This window comes from Oncorhynchus kisutch, linkage group LG17 (assembly GCF_002021735.2).
Source record: "Oncorhynchus kisutch isolate 150728-3 linkage group LG17, Okis_V2, whole genome shotgun sequence".
Classification (NCBI taxonomy): domain Eukaryota; kingdom Metazoa; phylum Chordata; class Actinopteri; order Salmoniformes; family Salmonidae; genus Oncorhynchus; species Oncorhynchus kisutch.
In genome coordinates, this window is record NC_034190.2 from 52,603,007 (window position 1) to 52,624,236 (window position 21,230).

At 45.0% G+C, this 21,230-nt stretch overlaps 1 protein-coding gene across 2 annotated transcripts in view; it reads right to left on the reverse strand.

The window, feature by feature from the left end:
- Positions 1 to 456: 456 nt before the first annotated feature.
- LOC109907886 (paired box protein Pax-7) overlaps positions 457 to 21,230 on the reverse strand; it is a 67,083-nt gene continuing 46,309 nt past the window's right edge. For both annotated transcript variants that reach the window (XM_031794050.1, XM_020506156.2), the window contains exons 9-10: positions 6,436 to 6,691; positions 457 to 3,555 (exon numbers count right to left, since the gene is read on the reverse strand). In XM_031794050.1, coding sequence (XP_031649910.1) covers positions 3,440 to 3,555; positions 6,436 to 6,691 — 372 coding nt within the window. In that variant the 3' untranslated portion in view covers positions 457 to 3,439. The remainder of the gene's footprint in view (positions 3,556 to 6,435; positions 6,692 to 21,230) is intronic.

A 21,230-nucleotide genomic window follows, 5' to 3' on the forward strand; every position in this document is an offset into this window, starting at 1 on the left:
GAGGTCACGAAGAAAGTCCCCGCTGTTGTGATGCCCCTGATAACACTGGCTCATTCAACTCTGGATTGTACAAATGGGGATTCTTGGGATCTTAAATCACTGATCACTGTTACTTTATAGATGTACTTGACATCAAAGCTTTCTGGAATGTAGTAGAAAGGGGATATTATGATCGGGTATTTTGTCCTATGAGCTAATGTGAATTTCTGAATGTAAAACGCCTGCATTAAATTGCTCTTCTATTCTGCCTATTATGATTAAAGATTCGATTATCATGGGGAAAATAACAGTATATTTGAGAAGCAGAGGTCAACACTATTTGATCACAGTAAACCAGAACCAGATCCCGTATGAAATATACAGCAGTACTTATACAAATGTATGGTACTTAGGTACTGTATAAAGTACTAAATAAGTATAAAGGACAGTGAAATAAAAGAGTCGACCAAGCAGTGGTCTTGGTCCAGTTTTAGAGCTTTAATTGATAACAGTTACGCCAGTGTTACAGTCAACACACCAACAGGCTGAGGGTAGTAAATGCCAATACAAGTTTCCCACTACTCTAATACGTCATACAGTAGAATAAATTATGCCATGGTAATATACACACATGCTGAACAGAAATAGAATAAAGCAAGAGTTTAAAAAACTATAGGGAGGCGGGAGGCGGGGGCAACTGGTGTAGAGGGGGAGGTCAGGGACGCGTTTTTTTTTCTCTCTGTTTCTTTTCGTAGAAAATACACAAATTGGAAGGGTTGTGGGGAGCACTGATTGGTGCTGTGTGGGTTTCCTGAAAATAGTGATTGGACTGGTTTGGATGAGAGGGTGTGATACTTCAAGGATTTTGGCAATGATCTACTTCCCAGGAGTCAGATGAACTCGTGGATACCATTTTTATGTCTCTGTGTGCTGTGTGAAGGAAGTTGCTAAATTGCTCTAGGGGAATTGCTTTGTAGCATTAGTGTAATGGCTGGAAGTCATGCTAGCAGATACCCATAGACTCCCAGTCATTGTGCTAACGCTAGTTAGCAATGGTTCACAATACTACCTCTAACTTCCTTCATATTGGACACAGAAACATTAAAAAAAGGTGTCCACAATTTCATCTGACTCTGGGGAAGTAAACAACGGGCCTCATTGCCAAAATCTCGAAGTATCCCTTTAAGGTCCTGGAAAGTCATTCAGGTATGTGTGTGTCCAAAATGAGCATATGAGGCCATGTTACCCCACAGCAAGTTCAAGGGTCAGTGTCCGCGCCTCATGTTATGCCCCAGGAAGAGATAGGTAAGTGGGGGAACGTAAGATGTTGTCTGTGAGGGTTGACAGGAACAATTCATTGGTCCCAACAGGAGGGGAACGTCTGTTAAAATGGGGGAAGAATCAACTTCCAATAGGAATGTAAATGTGAATAATGACTTTTTTTCTCTCTCAGGTCTGAGTTCCAATTCAATATTCCTGCTCTGATACACTTTTTCATGTGAAAATGTCTCAGCTGTTCTCTTGATCAGTGGATATTGGTTAACATCCATATTTTCCAGTTACAGAAATTGGTGAATTGAGAGGTATTGTTCATGTTCATCAATCATTTTTAAGAGCAAAAGCTAAAATACAATTTGTATTTTTTTTTTTTTTTTTTTTACATCAATACAACATAGTAAAAGGAGCAAATGAAACAAACAAATATTCAGGAATGTAACACAAATATACATTGTAAGACTTCAAGAGATGCAGCATTCACTCAACCATCAATGTCTTCTCAACCATCTCAACTCATAATCATCATTGATATGTTTTAGTACAAAACATGTTTTCATATAAACAACCCATACACAATCAGATTTTGAATGAAATATTCCCTGTTTTTTTTTCACTTAACCAGAATATGGTTGGTTCCAATACGATCAGATTCTACAGTTTTAATATTTACGTTTTATTTTACATCTGTTATGTATTGGGGGGCTATTTCATATTATATCAGACTGATGTGAATATACCTTTTAAGAACTTAGAGTCATTTTCTGGGATGCATAATGTGAGATGCAGATAATAAAACAGTTTGTATGGCACAAATGTTCAATACAAATTGTCATATCTTGGAATGGTTTTCAAACTAAATCATGTAAAATAAAAAATAGAATGAAATTCCATAGTTCAAGTACTTTGTGATTTTGGAATGCTGCACCACTCTTGTTTTAGAGAGAAATAATGCAAATATATTGGTCATAATTTTGTAAGACACACATACATTAAGTATGACACACTAAAACCGCCACTACCCATGAAAAGACCTCCAAACAACCTCGAAATGGTAATGGCAAGTAATGATTGACCTAGCATTAGCTAAACACATGGATGTCCTTGAACATTGAACATTTTCTTCCCCTCAAAACAATCCTCTGGTCCCTGTAGCCAATCAATGCCTGGGGGAGGCTGGGTGAAGCGGACCTCTGGAATTAGGAGTTTCCCATTGGCCGTTCATTCCCAGATGATTCTGAGGAGCTCAACGTCCCACAGAGTAGCCTTTAAGTTCCTTTAGAAATGTCGGGCACGAGATTAGAGTGAGAAGGTCAAAATCCATGACATGAGAGGCTTCAGTAGCAAGCTGCTATCAGACCTTCTCAACTTTGTCTCTCTCTTTCTCCACCCTCCCTTCTTTCTCCGTAAGCCCCTCCTCCCTCTCTCTCTCTCTCTTTCACCCCCCTCCCTTCTTTCTCCATAAGCCCCTCCTCCCTCTCTTTCTCTCTCTCTTTCACCCCCTCCCTTCTTTCTCTGTAAGCTCCTCTAAATCATCTGTTCAAATAATACCAGCAAACGTCAATGAAATCTTTGACAAAATGGAAAGTAAACAAGATTGTAACAATAATTATAATTTTGAACAGCAATAGGAACAGCCACAGTTATAATGACAAATGGAATTATAACACCAGTAGCTAAGTACCGTAACAAATGACCTGGTCCAAAAACTTGGGAATGAAAGATAAGCTACACTTGTTCGGCCTGCATGTGCTAACTCTTGGTAGCGTAGGTCGGGCAGGCCATTTCAATATGGGGCCCAAGACAGTAGGAGCTCATTCCCCTCTAGCTCGCCATAGCCCTGTAAGGGTCTCTTGGTTGAGGATGAGAGGAGGAATTGTGAAATGGTTGAACAGTGGAAAGAGACTGTAGCTACAGCTCCCTGCTCCTCCTCCTGGAATGGCTGCTTCAATTTCAGTCCATTTCTCTCTTCGAGACTACAAGTGCTTTGATCTTCTGTCTTGTCTCTCTCCCACAAACACACACAAAAACAGAAACACGTCTGCACACACACACACACACACACACTTCTGGTTCTCCCGTTGGTGATGGAGGTGGCGGTGAGAGAGATAGGGGTGAGGGAGAGGCGCCGGTAGCAGGTCAAGGGGCTAGTGTGGGGGAGATGGGGGACTGTAGTGCGACTAATCTAGTAGGCCTGTCCCGTCTCCACCTGGAGTAGTCCCAGGACGGCTGAGTGGTCTCCCAGCTTCATCCTCCGCTGGCTGGACAGGCTCACGTTCTTCGCCAGGTAGTCCACAGCAGCTGCAGATGGAAGCACAGGACAAATACACACGTACTTAGCCTACTGTGAAAAGACACCATCATAATGAATTAATGCAATTAAATCAAGCGATCAATAATGTTTGATTTTATAGAGATTTTTACAAATACATTTGGCACATGTACCGTATTTAGCAGTAACCTGGGGCTTCCTTTGGTTCCCCGCCTGAAAATGGTTTCTCTATAGTCACTACCCATTCGTGTGTACGTGCGTGTGTACGCGTGTTACAGAGACAAACATTTGTGTGTGTGTGCATGTGTGTGTCCCATTCAAAACACACATCCTGTTCAACACGGCCACGGTGTGACTAACTAACTAACCCGGCCCCCAGGGTTCGGCCAGTCATCCAACCAGGCAGGGCTGTGACTGGACGGATCTCTGATCTCCTGAATTGACTGACCGAATACTAGAATAGAACTTTATCAGGAACACGTGTATACTCTCACCTGCGGGCAGACACTGGGTCATGGGGTCAAACCCCAACTACCTACATTCCCCCATGACAACCCAGGGGCTGGGTATTGATCTAGCTCACACCTCACACTGTTTCAATTTCCCCACACAAGCTAAAAAGACATTAGGAGAGGCTGATTGGTTGGGGCAGAGGTGTAGCCAATGGGCCGCAGGGCTGGGCGTCAGGGGGGACAAACAGAGGACAGGAGAACTAGGAAGGAACAAGGGGGCAAGACTAAGGAAGCCCTCCATTTAACCCTCCATCCTAGTGAAGCCACGTAGGGAACAACGTTACGGAACGTGCAGGTAGAAATAGATTGTGTGTAGCTCTGTCTGTCTGTCTTTGCTGTGTGCACGTCTACATTGATGTCTGCGTCTCCATCTGTCCGTCTCCTATGTGCGTGCCTCAATTGGCTCTTTTGAGATTGTGTCCAATTCAAATGACTGATATTAGGAGAAAATGTGTCATCGCCGAACAAAGGAGCCAACCGGAGGCCAGCTTATACAGCCTTAGACATGGTACAGACAGGCTGCTGAAGGTGGATATTAGCATGCTGGCATTAGGGCTTATTGGCCCGTCTTCCCTTCTTTTTTATAAACATGTCTAGTCTGTCGCTCTTTCTGATGCTCCTCCCCGCTGCAGGTGATTTGAACCCCTTCTTTTGTCAAAAGAGGAGGAAGTGGAGAGGGTGTGACAGGAGAGGGGCACAGTATGTGTGTGTGTCTGTGTGCGCTTGTGTGCGTCTTACTGTAGACCGTGCCAGACTGCTGTCGGGGGTGTTGACGGGGCTGACGGTAAGTAGAGAAAGGAAGCTGTCAGGAGTAGAGGTGTAACGGTAGGAGAGGCACACCTGTGGGCGGGGAGGACGTCTGCAGACCTGTCCGTCACCCTGACAGCTGGGGAGGGAATGTGTGTGCGTGTGTGTGTGTGTGTGTGTGTGGTGTGTGGGGCGGGGGGGGGGAGACCTACAGTGCCGTGAACAAGTATTTGCACCCTTCCTGATTTTCTCTATTTTTGTTATCAGAATTTCAACCAAAACCTAATATTAGATAAAAGGAACCCGAGTTTACAAACAACACTAAAATGGTATATGTATTTTATTTAATTAACAAAGTTATGCAATTCCCCTGTGTGAAAAAGTAATTATGCCTGGCAAAAACCAAGCACCGCATTCCACAGTAAGAACCTCATACCAACAGTCAAGCATAGTGGTGGAAGTGTGATGGTTTGGGGATGCTTTGCTGCCTCAGGACCTGGACGACGTGCCTTAATAGAAGGAACCATGAATTTTGCTCTGTATCAGAGAATTCTACAGGAGAATGTCAGGCCATCCGTCTGCGAGCTGAAGCTGAAGTGCAGCTGGGTCATGCAGCAAGACAATGATCTAAAACACACAATCAAGTCTACAGCGACATGAGAGACTGATCAACAACTACAGGAAGCGTTTGGTTGGAGTCATTGCAGCTAAAGGTGGCACAACCAGTTATTGAGTGTAAGGGGGCAATTACTTTTTCACATAAGGAAAATGGATGTTGCATAACTTTGAGGACTGGCCACCCCTCATAGCCTGGTTCCTCTCTAGGTTTCTTCCTAGGTTTTGGCCTTTCTAGGGAGTTTTTCCTAGCCACCGTGCTTCTACACCTGCATTGTTTGCTGTTTGGGGTTTTAGGCTGGGTTTCTGTACAGCACTGAGATATCAGCTGATGTAAGAAGGGTGTTATAAATACATTTGATTTGATTTGTTAATTAAATAAATAAAATAAGTATACCATGTTTGTGTTATTTGTAAGCTCTGGTTCCCTTTATCTGAGGGGGGGTAAATGGGGGGTAAATACTTGTTCACCCTCGAAGGGAAGCTCTTTTCTCCTGTCACCCAGGCTACACATCTTAAATAAAAGCTAATCAAACACACACACACACTCCAATCCTCTTCCATTAGATGGGTGTGTACCCACGGAGGCGTACACAAACACACACACACATGTATTGCATTACTCATCTCATATGTATATACTGTATTTTATACCATCTATTGCATCTTTCCTATGCCGCTCGGTCACCGCTCAACCATATATTTATATGTATATATTCTTATTCCATCCCTTTACTTAGATTTGTGTGTATTGGGTAGTTGTTGTGGAATTTTTTAGATTACTTGTTAGATATTACTGCACTGTCAGAACTAGAAGCACAAGCATTTCACCACACTCGCAATAACATCTGCTAGCCATGTGCATGTGACCAATACAATTTGATTTGATACACACCTAGCCATTTTAATGGCACAAGACTATAGCTGTCAGGCACGTCATGTCTTGCGCTACAACAGAAGAGGTGACGGTGTCTCTCAAACGACACGTATCCTAAAGCCCCTGCATGTCGTTACCCCTAGTAACCCACGACTCACTCTGTCCGTATTGGCTGTACTGGTAGCCGGCCGTAACAGGGTCCACACTGTAGCTGGTGGTGCTGTAGGTGGGAGGGCAGTAGGACTGGGAGGAGGCCATGCTGTCCACCGTCTTGATGGACTGGTCTGAGGAGCGCTGGCTGCAGCTGGCCGAGATGGAGTTGGACGACTCCAGGCTGCCGTGGAGGGGCGAGATGGAGAAGTCATGCTGGGACTGTGAGGGCACGCCGCTGGGGTTACTCAGGATGCTCATCACCTGCGGGGATGGAGGGAAGGGGGGAGGGGGGAGAGGAGAAGCTCAGTCAGTGTGCTGTGGATCAATGGTACAGTATATATCGGCAAAGGGTTCAACTAATGCATAACAAACTTGACAAAATATAGAGAGTTGCTCAGTCTATAATATTGGGAGTTATTAAGTGGATGACTGAACTAACGTTGAGGCAAGCAGTGTTACTTTTGACACTAGCACGAGGAGGGTGGGCAGAGAAAGAGATGTAGAGATGAAGATAAAGATGGGGGGGTTCTCTTGGCAGAGGCAGACACCTCTCGTCCCGGGGCCTGCTCCACAACAAGCGCTTGGGGAGCCCTCCTAATCTGTAGTAGCCCCTGCAGCTCTCCCAGAGCAGCTCTGTCTCCCAGAGCTCATGAATGATTCACACTGTTTAAATAAGATCCTAAGGAGTCTCCATTAGATGCCTCTGGAGACTTCAGCAGACAGACACAGCAGCTATGTCTTCCTTCAGCTTTGATCGGCACAGATAACACACTGTAGGTGATGACATGCCAAACTTCCAGTGCTGCCTGGTTTGGTGTCATGAAAATACATTCTGAAATGGCACCCTATAATGGAATGGCACCCTATCCATCACAGTGGAAGTAAGAATGCAAGGGTCAGGGGGCTGAGAGAAACAACCTGTTTATTGGGGATCGGGATTATGAAACACTCTGGTGTAATAAGAATGTACAGTTCAGTGGAACCAAACAAGTGTACTGGAGATCAGAATATTTGTTTTCAATGTGCAAAACATGATGAGGGGTAGAATACACACACACACACACACACACACACACACACACACACACACACACACACAACAACAACCCAGCTGTTTGAACTAAACTTGACATTAGAGTATGTCGACAAGCTAAGATGGGAATGGGGAGTAGTGCATGGATAAATGGAGGGAAAGGCACACAATACAAAATAAACACACACACACTCTGAGCCTCCTCTAGCTACAACATCAGGTTCCTGTTGAGTCTCTGCTACGCTCTAGTGCCCTTTGGCTCCTTTACACTCCTGCTGCTAAACCAATTAGCCAGTAATAGAGCGGGCCACACAATCAAGCCCACATGCAGCCTCAGCCCAACCCAGAACCTGTCTGTTTTAAATAAGGGCCACAGGAGGTCCCTGAAGGAGGGCGAGGTCACCAGCTACTGTACCAAGACCAGGACAGATGTATCAGCCCTTCAAAGTGAACACACAGACACTCACACTTTCATGCATTTACATGTGCACAAACAAGTGCATATGGTGTAGGGGAGAGGGGTACATAAGAGACATAAGAGACAATGGTACACACCGTAGGTGTAGGGAACAAGGTTGCACTACATGTAGGGTGTAAGGGGACAAGGGTACACTACATACCCAGCTAGCACATTTGATTCATTGGATGTTGTGGGAATGTATATTTTTGGTTTTCCATTGGAAAGGGAAATGGAAAGAAATGTGTCTCCCGCATTTAACCCAACCCCTCTGAATCAGAGAGGTGCGGGGGGCTGCCATAATCGACTTCCACGTCTTCGATGCCCGGGGAACAGTGGGTTAACTGCCTTGCTCAGGTGCAGAACGACAGATTTTTACCTTGTCATTGGTTCTGGGAACGAAGCCATATGTTTCCTGACCGGTAAAACAGAACGTTTTCTAGAACGTTCTGAGAAAAAGAAGTGAACATTTCACCTATTCTGGGAACATACATTTTTAGATTCCAGGGAGGTTCTGAGAATGTTTTACTATGGTTCCCTGAAAGTTTTCCTGGGAGGCTTTATTAACGTTCTGAGAAGGGAAATTTTAGGTTATTTGAAGGTAATTAAATATTGTTCTGAAAACAGTAAGACTTTTAATAACACTGCTAGCTTAGTTTGGGTTAACTTTTTTGAACTCCAAGCACAGATAGGACAAGGAAATGTATTTGCATAGGCATTAATCATGCAAGATAGAGGACAGAGATAGTTTTGTTGATGCTGAGAACGGAATGCATGTTTTTAAATTACATTCTTAGAACGTTCTATGAACGTTACTAATGTGTTCTTGTAGTTTTTATGGAACGTTTTCTTAATGTTCTGAGAACATGACTTCAAAGAGAACCATGAGGAAACCTGTAAACAAATGTTATGCTGAAGTACTAAAATTCCAATAGAAGCGCTCTCCCAAGCTCTAAGAAGCATATGGTTCTCAATACATTATGTGCTAGCTGAGTAGGGTGTAGGGAACATGAGTGTATGGGGACAGGGGACTCTGCGAGGGGGTCTAGGATAGGCAAGCGGCTGGAGGGCAGAGAGAGGGACTTAACAGGCGCTTCATTGCGGTTCCATTCTCCTCCACTCTTCTCTTATCTGTCCCTTAAATTAAATGCAATGCTATCAGCGCCATGCTAAATCTAGTGGTTCCAATTAGAATTCACACCACATTCCACGCACACTTCCTCAACAGTCATGTCACCCTCCTTTTAAAAAAGGGGTAATTCTTTTAATGGTGTTATAGTGTATTTATAGGCCGATATACATGTTTTATCTCGTAGTTTTTAGTCTTTCTGGAGAGAGGAAAAAGTCATTAATGATGGCCAAGTATGAAATTCTCCATTTTACATTATATTCGTTTTCCAAGATGGACACATCGTAACGAAACGTTAAGAACTCTTTTAGTAAAGTACCTGTAATCCTCAATCCTCATTCTTCTGCCCGACCCAGGCCGTTATTTTCTCCTTCATTTGACAGAATTTCCCCCAGCGCCCGGTGAGGGCATTAGTGTGTGTCTGAGGAGCGTTTAAGGGGCTTGAGTCTCCCCAGGAAGGCGATTTAGAGCCCTACGTGGGGTAGAGGCGACCCGGGAGGTGTCAAAGCCTCCGTGTGGGGGACGAGGGGGATGAGGTAAGGGGGCCTGACACCTCTATTCAGGGCAGCGGGTAAGCGTTCTGTCACCATGGTGAGCCCATTGTGGCGCTGAAAGCCCAAATTATTCAAATCTTCATATTTAGCATAACCTTATTGACGTCAATTAAATCGGCGACTCATAGGGGAATATTTGGAGAGTGCAGCAAGAGCTATAGCCGAAGCCTTTATGTGAGACTCATGGAGAGATGTTGTGAGATATTGTCGGCTCGGTCTCTCCAGCCTCTTCCAGCACTGCAGTCAATGGAAGGCTGTCTCTGGGATGTGAGTGACTGGCTCTCTCTACAGTTGTGGATGCCACACAGTGTAGCGACACGATCTGCTGTGACCCTAGCCACACTGCCTGTGTTCATTCCATGCGTGTGTGTGTGTGTGTGTGTGTGTGTGTGTGTGTGTGTGTGTGTGTGTGTGTGTGTGTGTGTGTGTGTGTGTGTGTGTGTGTGTGTGTGTGTGTGTGTGTGTGTGTGTGTGTGTGTGTGTGTGTGTGTGTGTGTGTGTGTGGAGACAGAGATAGTTGGTGGAGGGGAGTAAGGGCACAGTGAGGTCCAGACTTCGGCCATGGGTTGCCGTTGTAATCTATTATTTCCTGCACTTCCACTACCACCGTCACTAAGTAAAAATCTATATTCTTTCCACATGTTTGAGTGTAACCTCTTAGTATCTGATAGGACTGCTGGGAGGAAGCAGGGAACGTTTGCCAATCAACCCGGCTGACAAACAATATCCCCAGGCTCTCTACTCTCCAACTCAAAGACCACGATCAGGCCAGAGAGAGGGAGAAGGGGAGAGAGAGAGGAAGGGGGGAGAGGGGGACAAAGCTTCTCTGAAGTGGTGCAAAAATACCCCCTGGTCGAAAAACACACTTAACTTTCCCTCTTCTCTTAACAATGTGCTCCTCTCCGTGGCTCTCCAACCCTCTCAACCCTCGCCACCCTTCTCACTTCTATTTCCCTCCCCCTTACTTACCCCTTCATCCTCCTCCTCCCCCTCCTCGCTCACCCTCTCTCATTTTGGGAAACATCCCCTTTACTAGCTCCGTTTTCATTTGTCTGCTGTCTGTGCCAGTTCTGGAAGGGGAGATAATGTAAGCCAGGACCTAGTTTAAAGGACACTGCCTCAGGGCATTCCCTGCCTCCCACTCTCTGTCTGTCTGTCTCTCTCACACACACACACACACACACACCAGATAGATTACTTTATAAATAATAATAAAACAAGTAATTAATTCTCTCAACTTCTGAGCCCCCTAGCCTCCGGCCGTGTAAACGGAGAAGTGTAAATTGATACAATGTGCATCCTTTCAGATAAATAAATAGCACGTTTGCAACACAAAAAAGCCGCCTTTCATGCAATCCTAATTTCCTGAACTGTTAAATTATATTTTTTGTCTCTGTGTGACTGTTCGACGAGAGCTCGCTGTTTGTTGGGTTTCCGGCACCGAAACAGACAGACCCGGTTGCGGCAGTTTTTTTCTCAGCTGGAGCGAAGTGGAAATGCTACGGAGGCGGAGACAGAACCAATTTAATGGCCTTCTCTTTCTAATAGCCCCCCAAAATAGAGTGGTAGTCTCACACGACTGGAACTGATACATACTATTTGCATTGTAATGAGATGTCCTATTTCATCTGGAATGAACACGATGCTGGTTTCAGTATGATGCGCTGTCAAGCCGTGCCCTCATAACTTATACGACGGAATGTCTAAATACTGCATGTACACATTTCAAGGTTGATTGATAATAATTCAACAATTAGTATCTCTTTCTACTCTGCCTGCAATCCTCTGGCATTTGAACGTGTTCATTACCTGTACTGCAATATCGTGAATATTTCTCTTTGTCATTGTGAATAAAGTTCCCCTCTTCAAAACAATACGACAGACTACATTACCCAGAGTAAGGCTTCATAGCAGGAGTCCACCTACAGAGAGACACTGTAAACTGGCAAGGTACGAAACACTGTCTTAATAAACCACACGTGGGAGTATAGATCACACTGTGCACTAAAGACCACGACATCCCCACACAACCAAAAACCACTCCACCTGGCCCATATCTCTTCCTTCCTCTTTCCCTCCCTCTCTTTCCCTCCCTCCTCCCCTCTCCCTCTCCCTCTCACAGCACAGGTCTGATGATGGAAAGGAGTGGTGAGTGGTGTAGGAGGAAAGAGGGGCGAGAAAGAGAGAGAGAGAAAGGGATGGATGGAGGAGGGATGAGTAACAAAGGCCCCTGTAGGACTGCTGTGTAGGCCTGCGGGCCTGCCTGCCTGCCGAGCTGATAGGACCTTCCGTCTGTCTGTAGCCAACCTCAGTGCCATCAGCCCACTCCATGCTCCAAATACACACAAGCATGCACACACACACACACACCCATTCTGGAGGAGACTGGATAAGCCTCTCCTCTCACCCTGACTCAAATGCCCCCGAATGGTGCCTTCATGCCCCTCAGTGGTCGGCAGGTAGAGGGGTCGGGCGCAGAGTGGGAAGGATTGAGCCTTCCAAATGTCACCAGGTTATCTGAAAGCCACAGAATGTCTCCCACTCGACATTAGATCTTCAACCCTGATGCCAGCTTATGGGGGTTAGCTAGAGTCTTTTGCCAGGCTTTTCAATGTAGGTTGATATTATGTTAGTTGTAGGTGGAACAAAGACGGACAACTCCAAATGTCACCAGGTTCAAGTCTACAGAATGACATCTCCCACTCACCACCAGATCTCCAACCGTGATACCAGCTTATGATGGTTTGAGTTCTTTGTCGAAGGCTTCTCAGTGTAGGTTGTAGCCTTTTACTATGTTGGTTGTAGGTTGAACAAAGGTTGAGCCCTCCAAATGTCACCAGGTTATCTTTATGGTCACAGAATGACTCCCATTGCCAACCCTCATACTGAGTTATTTGTTGAAGGCTTTTCAATGTAGGTTGATATCTCATTAACGTAGCATAAATGTAGAGTATGTCGCCTATATGGAAATTAAGTCAGCGACCGGTGCAACTATATTGAAGCAGAGATGAAAACAGCTAATTAAGAAGCATGACAGTATTGAATTGTGAATATCTGATGCAATCATCAGTAATTACAAGATCAGCTTATGCCATTCTACGGCAAGCAGATGGGTTCATTGTCAAAGGCAATAATCCTGAAATCCCAACTCCCCCATCATTGAAAAAAAGAAGATTTCAATGTCATGAAGCCTGAGTTGTACGCAAACAAATCAACCCCAAATGAAAAACAAATGTATTCGTCGAGCAATGCTGCTCTTGAAAAATAGATCATTTTGGCATATCTGATGTAATCGCATGCCAATTCAAGAGACAGATAATAGTGACCTCAGATTATATTGCTGTATTCAATTGTAATGTAAATGAAGTAGCTACTATTTGCTATTTAGGAGAATCAGCCATGGCCACCAGGTGAAAGTATGTTCACGCACTGAAAAAAGATAACATTTTCAGCACCGTACAGTTGTAAATTCTATTAAAATATTGAAATGTAAAATCTGCAAAGAAGAGGTCCATGGCATGAAAGATAGAAATTAATAAAATGGGTGTCTCCAAAAACTGCACAACTCTAATATATACTGCAACCCAGTTACAAGGTAACACCCCTATTCTAATACTGTAGCCCAGTCCCCCATCAAGGTGGGTAGTCTGGGTCTAGTCACTAAGTGTCTATTTCAAAGTAAAAGCCAATGCATAAATACAATTAGCAGGTTTTGTCACCGTGGAGACAGAGCTGGGTAATTAGCATCTCTGAGCAGCCAACAGGACGGGACCTCTCTCCCTCTATCTCTCACTCTTTATCTCCCTCTCTAACTCCCTCTCCCTCTCTCTGTCTATCTCTCTCCATTTCTTTATGTCCTCTCTATCCTGCCTCTCTCACAATTTCCCCCTTCTTGTGCTCTCTCTATTTCTTTCTCTCTCTCCATCCATCTCTCTATCCATCGCTCTGTCAGACCCAAGGGTGGTGGCAGGGTGGCAGGGAGCAGGTGACAGTGCTGATTGGGGCACCCGGTCGCATGTCAGTGCCTTAATTGGCCACAGCACATTAATTGAAAGTGAAAAGCGGCGTCGGCCAAAAATACAACAAACGATGGGAGGCGTGGGTGAGGAATTTTGAAGGGTAGGAGCTAGAGCTGGAGCTGAGACTGGGGCTGGAGCTGAGGCTGGGGCTGAGGCTGGGGCTGGGGCTGAGGTTGGGGCTGGGGTTGGGGCTGGGGCTGAGGCTGGGACTGAGGCTGAGGCTGGGGCTGGGGCTGAGGGTGGGGCTGAGTTTGGGGCAGGGGCTGGGGCTGAGACTGGAGCTGGGGCTGAGGCTGAGACTGGAGCTGGGGCTGAGGCTGGAGCTTAGGCTGGGGCTGAGGCTGGAGCTGAAGCTGGGGCTGAGGTTGGGGCTGAGGCTGGGGCTGGGTCCAAGGGTGGAGCTGAGGCTTGAGCTGTGGCTGAGGCTGAGGCTGGAGCTGAGGCTGGGGCTGGGGATGAGGTTGGGGCTGAGGCTGTAGCTGAGGCTGGGGCTGAAGTTGGGGCTGAGGCTGGGGCTGGGGCTGAGGGTGGAGCTGAGGCTGGAGCTGAGGCTGGAGCTGAGGCTGAGGCTTGGGCTGAGACAGGGGCTGAGTCTGGAGCTGAGGCTGGAGCTGAGGTTGGGGCTGAGGCTGGGGCTGAGGCTGGAGCTGAGGCTGGGGCTGAAGTTGGGGCTGAGGCTGAGGCTGGGGCTGGGGATGAGGGTGGAGCTAAGGCTGGAGCTGGGGCTGGGGCTGAGGGTGGGGCTGAGTTTGGGGCAGGGGCTGGGGCTGAGGCTTGGGCTGAGACTGGGGCTGGGGAAGGGAGGAGGAGATAGCGATAGAGGGAGAAATGGAGGGAGGAAGGGTGCTCCGTTGGAAGTCTTTAATTGATTCAAATTAGGCGTTTGATTGACAGTGACAGGAACTGGGCAGGGACAAGCCAGGCGCAGATGACAGCGATTAACGTGTAACCAAACAAGCTGTCATTTTACCACAACACGTTTAGCTATGGGAAACACTGGCCATATGGCTCCTTTAACCCTCAGTGATCTGCAACACACTTCCTACCACACACTGTGACATGGGCCGTGGCCGGAATCTGCCTTGCCTACTACGTACTAAAACTACATACTGTGGACTAATTACTACATACTATTTAGTACGTACTCTTTAGTAAAAATGTATGCAGTAAGCAACAAATATTAACATTCTAGGCTCACTCATACCGAGAATGCCCATATGTTTTTATTATGTAAATGAGCTACCACTAAAACAATATCAATGTGATACTGTAGCGTCGTCAATATTCATCCTTTGCCATGTTTTTTTAAATTTTGAACGTGGACATTTCTCGCCTGCACTGCTAACTGCTCTGTATGTGTGTGCCTTGGCTTAGTAGAGTGAAGCCGTGGCACAGGAGAAACCCGTCAGCGCTTCCTAACCACTCCAAAGTGTTACAAGGCCCCTCACTAACCAAAGGTTAATGCTTTCTATGGGGCTCACATCGCAGAGGAGGCGTAGCAGCAATCCGCTCTCCCTCTCCGGGTAATATGACAGCGATGGAACCGGGATAGATTCAGGAACGCCAGGAACAAGGTAAGCTTTCCTCCATTGCACCCCCCTCTCCACTTCTCCTTCCCCCTTTTGCTCCCTCCCACGCCTCTCGCCTCTCCACTCCGCCGCCTCCACCAAATTAAACGGCAGCCTTTAATGATTTCGCCAGAGTGTGTTTTTTTTTCTCCGACCAGCCCGCGAGAGCCGGGTGCTGCTACCGGATGGTGGGAAGTGGGAACTCACTGAGGGAGGAAGCGAGAGAGGGGGACGGAGGGGGGAGTTTTGTTTGCTAAAAACAGCGGGGAGTTGGCCCAGTGAAGAATGTCAGGTCAAATTGTTCTTGACAGTGATAATATTGGAACCTCATAGCCCATAATTACATGCAAATAAATTGTGAAATGGCTCTCAGCTGGAGACCGAGTGGGAGAGGGCTGCTGTTAGCACAAGCCAGCTGGTGACCGCAGTGCAGAGAGAGAGCGAGACAGAGAGAGAATCAATTTCAAATCATTGAAAAAATAGGTTACTTTCCTGTCTGAAGTTTTGTATACGTTTCTTCAAAGAGGAGCAACGGAAAGGCTGTTCATCAATGGTGAAAAGTCAGCCTACGGTACAGTAACATTGGACCAACACCAACATGGTCTGATTGACCGGAGTGACAGTCGCAACTTTTGCTATGCTAAGGTTTATCAATAACTTACTAGCCTGATTAAACCAGACTAAACCCTACACTCACCATCCAGGCTAATCAATCACGGTTTCCCCACCTGTCAGAGTGGTATCTGTGACCAACAGGAAGCACATGCACCCTGCTGATCTTTCACCTCTGGGTGTCTGGTGCAGGTTCACATCAGTGGCCAGAGGCCCCCTACAGTCCAGACTCAATGACCTTCCAACCTTTTGACCTTTGAACTTTGACCGGATGCTGAACTTTGACCGGACAGTTCCACCTTGTGAAAGGCTGAGGCCCAACGAGTCACAAAAAATAAGAACACCGATCTGTACCCATAGTGAAATTGTTTCTGATTGAAATTGAACCCTGCTACTGGTCAATGGGACAATTGAGGTAGTGTTGTTGTCCTACAGTAGCAGGAAGACTATATGGGGAAAAGGGTGATTTAGATTGCGAAAACCACTCTCCAAGGCTGTTAGTGTATGCTGTAGCCTGCCTGCATCCCTAAGATAGGGTTATGTTTCCATTGATATATTCCATTCTATTTGATAGCCATTGTGTACTTACTGTCTGTGGTTTAGATAACAGGCTGTGAAAATAGCTGTTAAAAGGAACTCAGAACCTCTATAATGAAGTCTCTTATGGAAATAATGGAAATGTACAGTATATACAATGAGTATACTTTCCTAATATGTCTATGTTGTGGAAAAAGATGGTGTTCTTAAGGTTTTGTATACTCAGTGTATATACTATATATATGCCTATATGATCAGTATTTAAGATCCTGTTAATGCCAAGCCCATAGAGTGTAATAAAGAAACGCAGCTACTGATCTAACAGGCCTTTGCAACTGCGTGGGTCCCAGAGTCTCCACCACTCCACTTAAATCCTCATTTTCTAGGACTTACTGAAATTCATATTGGCTGCCTCTGCAAGATAAATGTAAATCGCATTCCCTTATATTCGCTATTTATCAGGATGCAACAGCATCCTCACTTTCAGCAGGAGAAATATCTCTCACCCGCACACAAACAACCTTGCATTTAAATAGCATTTTTATTGTCCTCACTAGCCTTTCACCTCTGAGAGGGGGAATAATGTTGCCTCTCTGGGGAGAGTGAGGGCACAGAGACAGAGAGAGAGAGAGAGAGAGAGAGAGAGAGAGAGAGAGAGAGAGAGAGAGAGAGAGAGAGAGAGAGAGAGAGAGACAGACAGACAGACAGACAGACAGACAGACAGACAGACAGACAGACAGACAGACAGACAGACAGACAGACAGACAGACAGACAGACAGACAGACAGACAGACAGACAGACAGACAGACAGACAGACAGACAGACAGACAGACAGACAGACAGACAGACAGACAGACAGACAGACAGACAGAGAGAGAGAGAGAGAGAGAGAGAGGGTATAGAGGGAGAGATATGCAAATAGAAAGAAGGAGAGGAAGACGGAGGTGATGTCAGACCTAAAGGGAGAGAGAAAGAGTGAATTGGAGAGAATGTGAAAAGAGTGAGAGAGATGTCCAATGGTCAACAGAGAAATCTAAATAAATAATATAATAGTATCTTGAGGTCAGGAATACAAAGACTAGATTTGACAAGGTCCAATAATACCAAGTACCACTTGACAACAGAAAGGCAATCAAAGTAAATGAACGAGCAACCAAGTTAACCAGTGAGTCCTGAAAATATCAAATTTCACATGATGCATCGCACCATGTTGTAGGCCTGTCTGTATTCTCAGTAATCACAAGGACATCCTATCATTTTGATAACCATTCACCTGCCATATCCCCTATGTCTGGTTTCTCAAATTCCCATTGTTCAGTACAGTACCGTATTATATTCTGAATTATTTTACCTCCAGACGGTTTCGGCTAGCGATAGGCCTACCTAACCACCAGGAGGCACTGCGTGAGATAACTCAAACACCTTTTAAGAGGCTTAAGGGCTATTGAGTCCATTCTTCCAATGGAGCACCACAGAGAAAGAGAAGAGGAGGAAGGAGGAGGGCTTTCCACTCATCCGAACCACTGAAACTCTACTACCTACAATTACCAGACCAGGAAGACTCGTATTTTCTTATTTCCACGCTTCCAGCGCTGGGAGAAGAAGAAGAAGAAGAAGAAGAAAATAGCAAGAAGAAGAAGAAGAAAACAGCAAGAAGAAGAAGAAATAGCAAGAAGAAGAAGAAATAGCAAGAAGAAGAAGAAATAGCAAGAAGAAGAAGAAATAGCAAGAAGAAGAAGAAAATAGCAAGAAGAAGAAGAAGCAAAATGAATAAATAAGTAAATGCTAAAAATGTATGCTAAAAAAAAACATTCCGCCAGTGGATATGATTTAAATTTGCCTGATTTTCTTGGCAGGTCTCATCTTTTTCTCTTCTAAAGCTTCTTACTTTTTTTTTATTCTTGCCAAATTGAAACAGCATCTGTATTTAGGATGAGTTCTAATTAACAAGTATGTACCCTCTTCTCCCCTTCCCCCCGCTTTCCCTCTCTCTAAGTATGGAAGTGATGTAAATATATGCATTCATCCTTTTTGATATGTTGACACCGGAGCTTGCCAGCTGACACGGTGCCCAGTGAAAGAGCTTAATACCCCCAAGTTTTCATAATGTAGGAGACTAAGGAGGCACAAGTCTCTCTCTCTCTCTCTCTCTCTCTCTCTCTCTCTCTCTCTCTCTCTATATATATATATATATATATATATACATATATATATGTATGTGTGTGTATATATATATATATATATATATATATATATATATATATATATATATATATATATAGAGAGAGAGAGAGAGAGAGAGACATATATATATATATATATATATATATATATATATATATTTCTCTCTCATTGACATTCAGGTGCACAGTGTCTTGTCAAAAGCAAGAGGGGGCTGGGTGAGGGAGAGAGAGAGAGAGAGGGAGCCAAAAACATCTCCCCTGGTAAATGTTTTTTTTTTTGGCAACTCCTGTGCAGGCTTCTTAAATATTCATCCCCTTTTTAAAAAGTGGCTGCTGTGCTAATGGAAGTGCTGTGGTGAGGGGAGAGGGAGTGAGAGAGAGAGGGAGAAAGAGAGAGAAAGAGAGAGAGAGAGAACAGGAGGGAGGGAAGAGGGAGAGGAGAGGGCCCCCTCCCCTTATCTCGGGCAGACAGTTGTCAGGAATCACTAGTGAGGCCTGAGTTAGCGCGCGCAGCACAGGCAGGCAGGCCTGGGGATATGGATCAAAGGGAGAGCCGGGGAGCGCTACAGTGGCTCTGATCCCCTAGTGCTGAAACCCCAGCCTTATTCGCTCACATACACACACCCAAACACACACACACCCAAACACACACTCTCCGACATCAAATGCTAGCCAGAGCTCTTCCGCCATTCCAAAACACAAATCTTCCTTCACCACCACAGCAATTGAAATTAAAGAGGAAAAACCTTGACTTTTTTTTCCTCAGTATTTTTGTGTGTGTGCTTTTGTTGACTTTTATGATGAATTTATGGGTTTAGTTGGGGTTTGTTTGTGGGTAATTGTTTGTTTATCTGTGACGGGTCAACAAGTTGTGTGTCCTGACAGCGAGGGATTAGGGGACCAACGTTGTGCCTGTCATCTGACATTCCATATAGAAAACAGTCTGACAATGGGGTGACCGAAAATAGCCAAATAGAGTTTTTTTTAAAACGTGGTTCAATAAGATCAGCTTTATTTCATCAAGAATCCAAGGCTGTAACAGAATGACTGAGAGTCAGGCTGCATACATATCAAATGCACTTTCCCATCACAAGGCTAGCATTTTCATATTGTAATTTTCTCACTCAATAATACTTGGAATTGGCTGCATTCTACTGCTAGTTTCCTACATGAAAGTCAGTAATTCTTTCGCATTCAATTTGAAAGGGGGGAGGCACAAAACGTCTTGTGTGTGCATCAGATGCCAAAAGCAATATGCACTATCCAAATTGAATTATTGCCTGTCAGAGGGCATAGACATTATGCTATTTTCAAGCTCATCGTTTGGAAACACACCCAACATTGTTATCTCATGTAAATGATTGGAAACATGACGGAGGGGTCAAGATGGTTGATCTCGCAATGAAAACGCTAATGCAGTGATATCATAAACTGCATTTTTTTTTTTTACGTATTTCTCATTCTATTCATTTCAACCCCCCCCCCCTTGCTCAGAATGAGGGTGCATGTTGTCATGTCATCAAAAAAAGACAAATGATTCAATTTCAAGTAAGTTTTATACAACTATTTTGTTGTTTATGGACTTTCTAGAGGTTAAATCCCAGTGCTCGTACTTGAATAAAAAGAATGCAACAAATCGTGGTGAGAAACCTGTCTTATAAGCCTTCCCTTATTACCCTGAGCTCAGACTGGACAGGCTCTTGTATAAGATGATAGGCTGTCAAACACCGACTGAGATATGGAGAGTTATGTTCAAGACATGTTCAAGACTGGGAAATCACTCAGGGGCTTAATGGAACTAGTCTAAGTCTTAGCCATGCCAGCCATCAGTTTTACCAGGACAAGGCTAGCTATAACTACAATACAGGGTGGGGGGAGAGAGAGGGAAACTACATTTTAAATAAATAACAAACCATTTGAGGTTAGTATAAGAGCGGTAATAGATGGCAGCCTCCTGTAACGTTCAATGGCTGGCAGCCTCCAGGAACATTCAATGAATGGCAGCCTCCAGCACCGTTAAATGGATGGCAGCCTCGAGTAACATTCAATGAATGGAAGCCTCCAGGAACATTCAATGATTGGCAGCCTCCAGGAACATTCAATGGATGGCAGCCTCCAGTAATATTCAATGAATGGCAGCCTCCAGTAACATTCAATGAATGGCAGCCTCCAGCACCGTTCAATGGATGGCAGCCTTGAGTAACATTCAATGAATGGAAGCCTCCAGGAACATTCAATGATTGGCAGCCTCCAGGAACATTCAATGGATGGCAGCCTCCAGTAATATTCAATGAATGGCAGCCTCCAGGAACATTCAATGGTTGGCAGCCTCCAGTAACATTCAATGGATGGCAGCCTCCAGTAACATTCAATGAATGGCAGCCTCCAGTAATATTCAATGAATGGCAGCCTCCAGGAACATTCAATGATTGGCAGCCTCCAGTAACATTCAATGGATGGCAGCCTCCAGTAATATTCAATGAATGGCAGCCTCCAGGAACATTCAATGGATGGCAGCCTCCAGTAATATTCAATGAATGGCAGCCTCCAGGAACATTCAATGATTGGCAGCCTCCAGTAACATTCAATGGATGGCAGCCTCCAGTAACATTCAATGAATGGCAGCCTCTAGTAACATTCAATGAATGGCAGCCTCCAGTAACATTCAATGAATGGCAGCCTCCAGGAACATTCAATGGATGGCAGC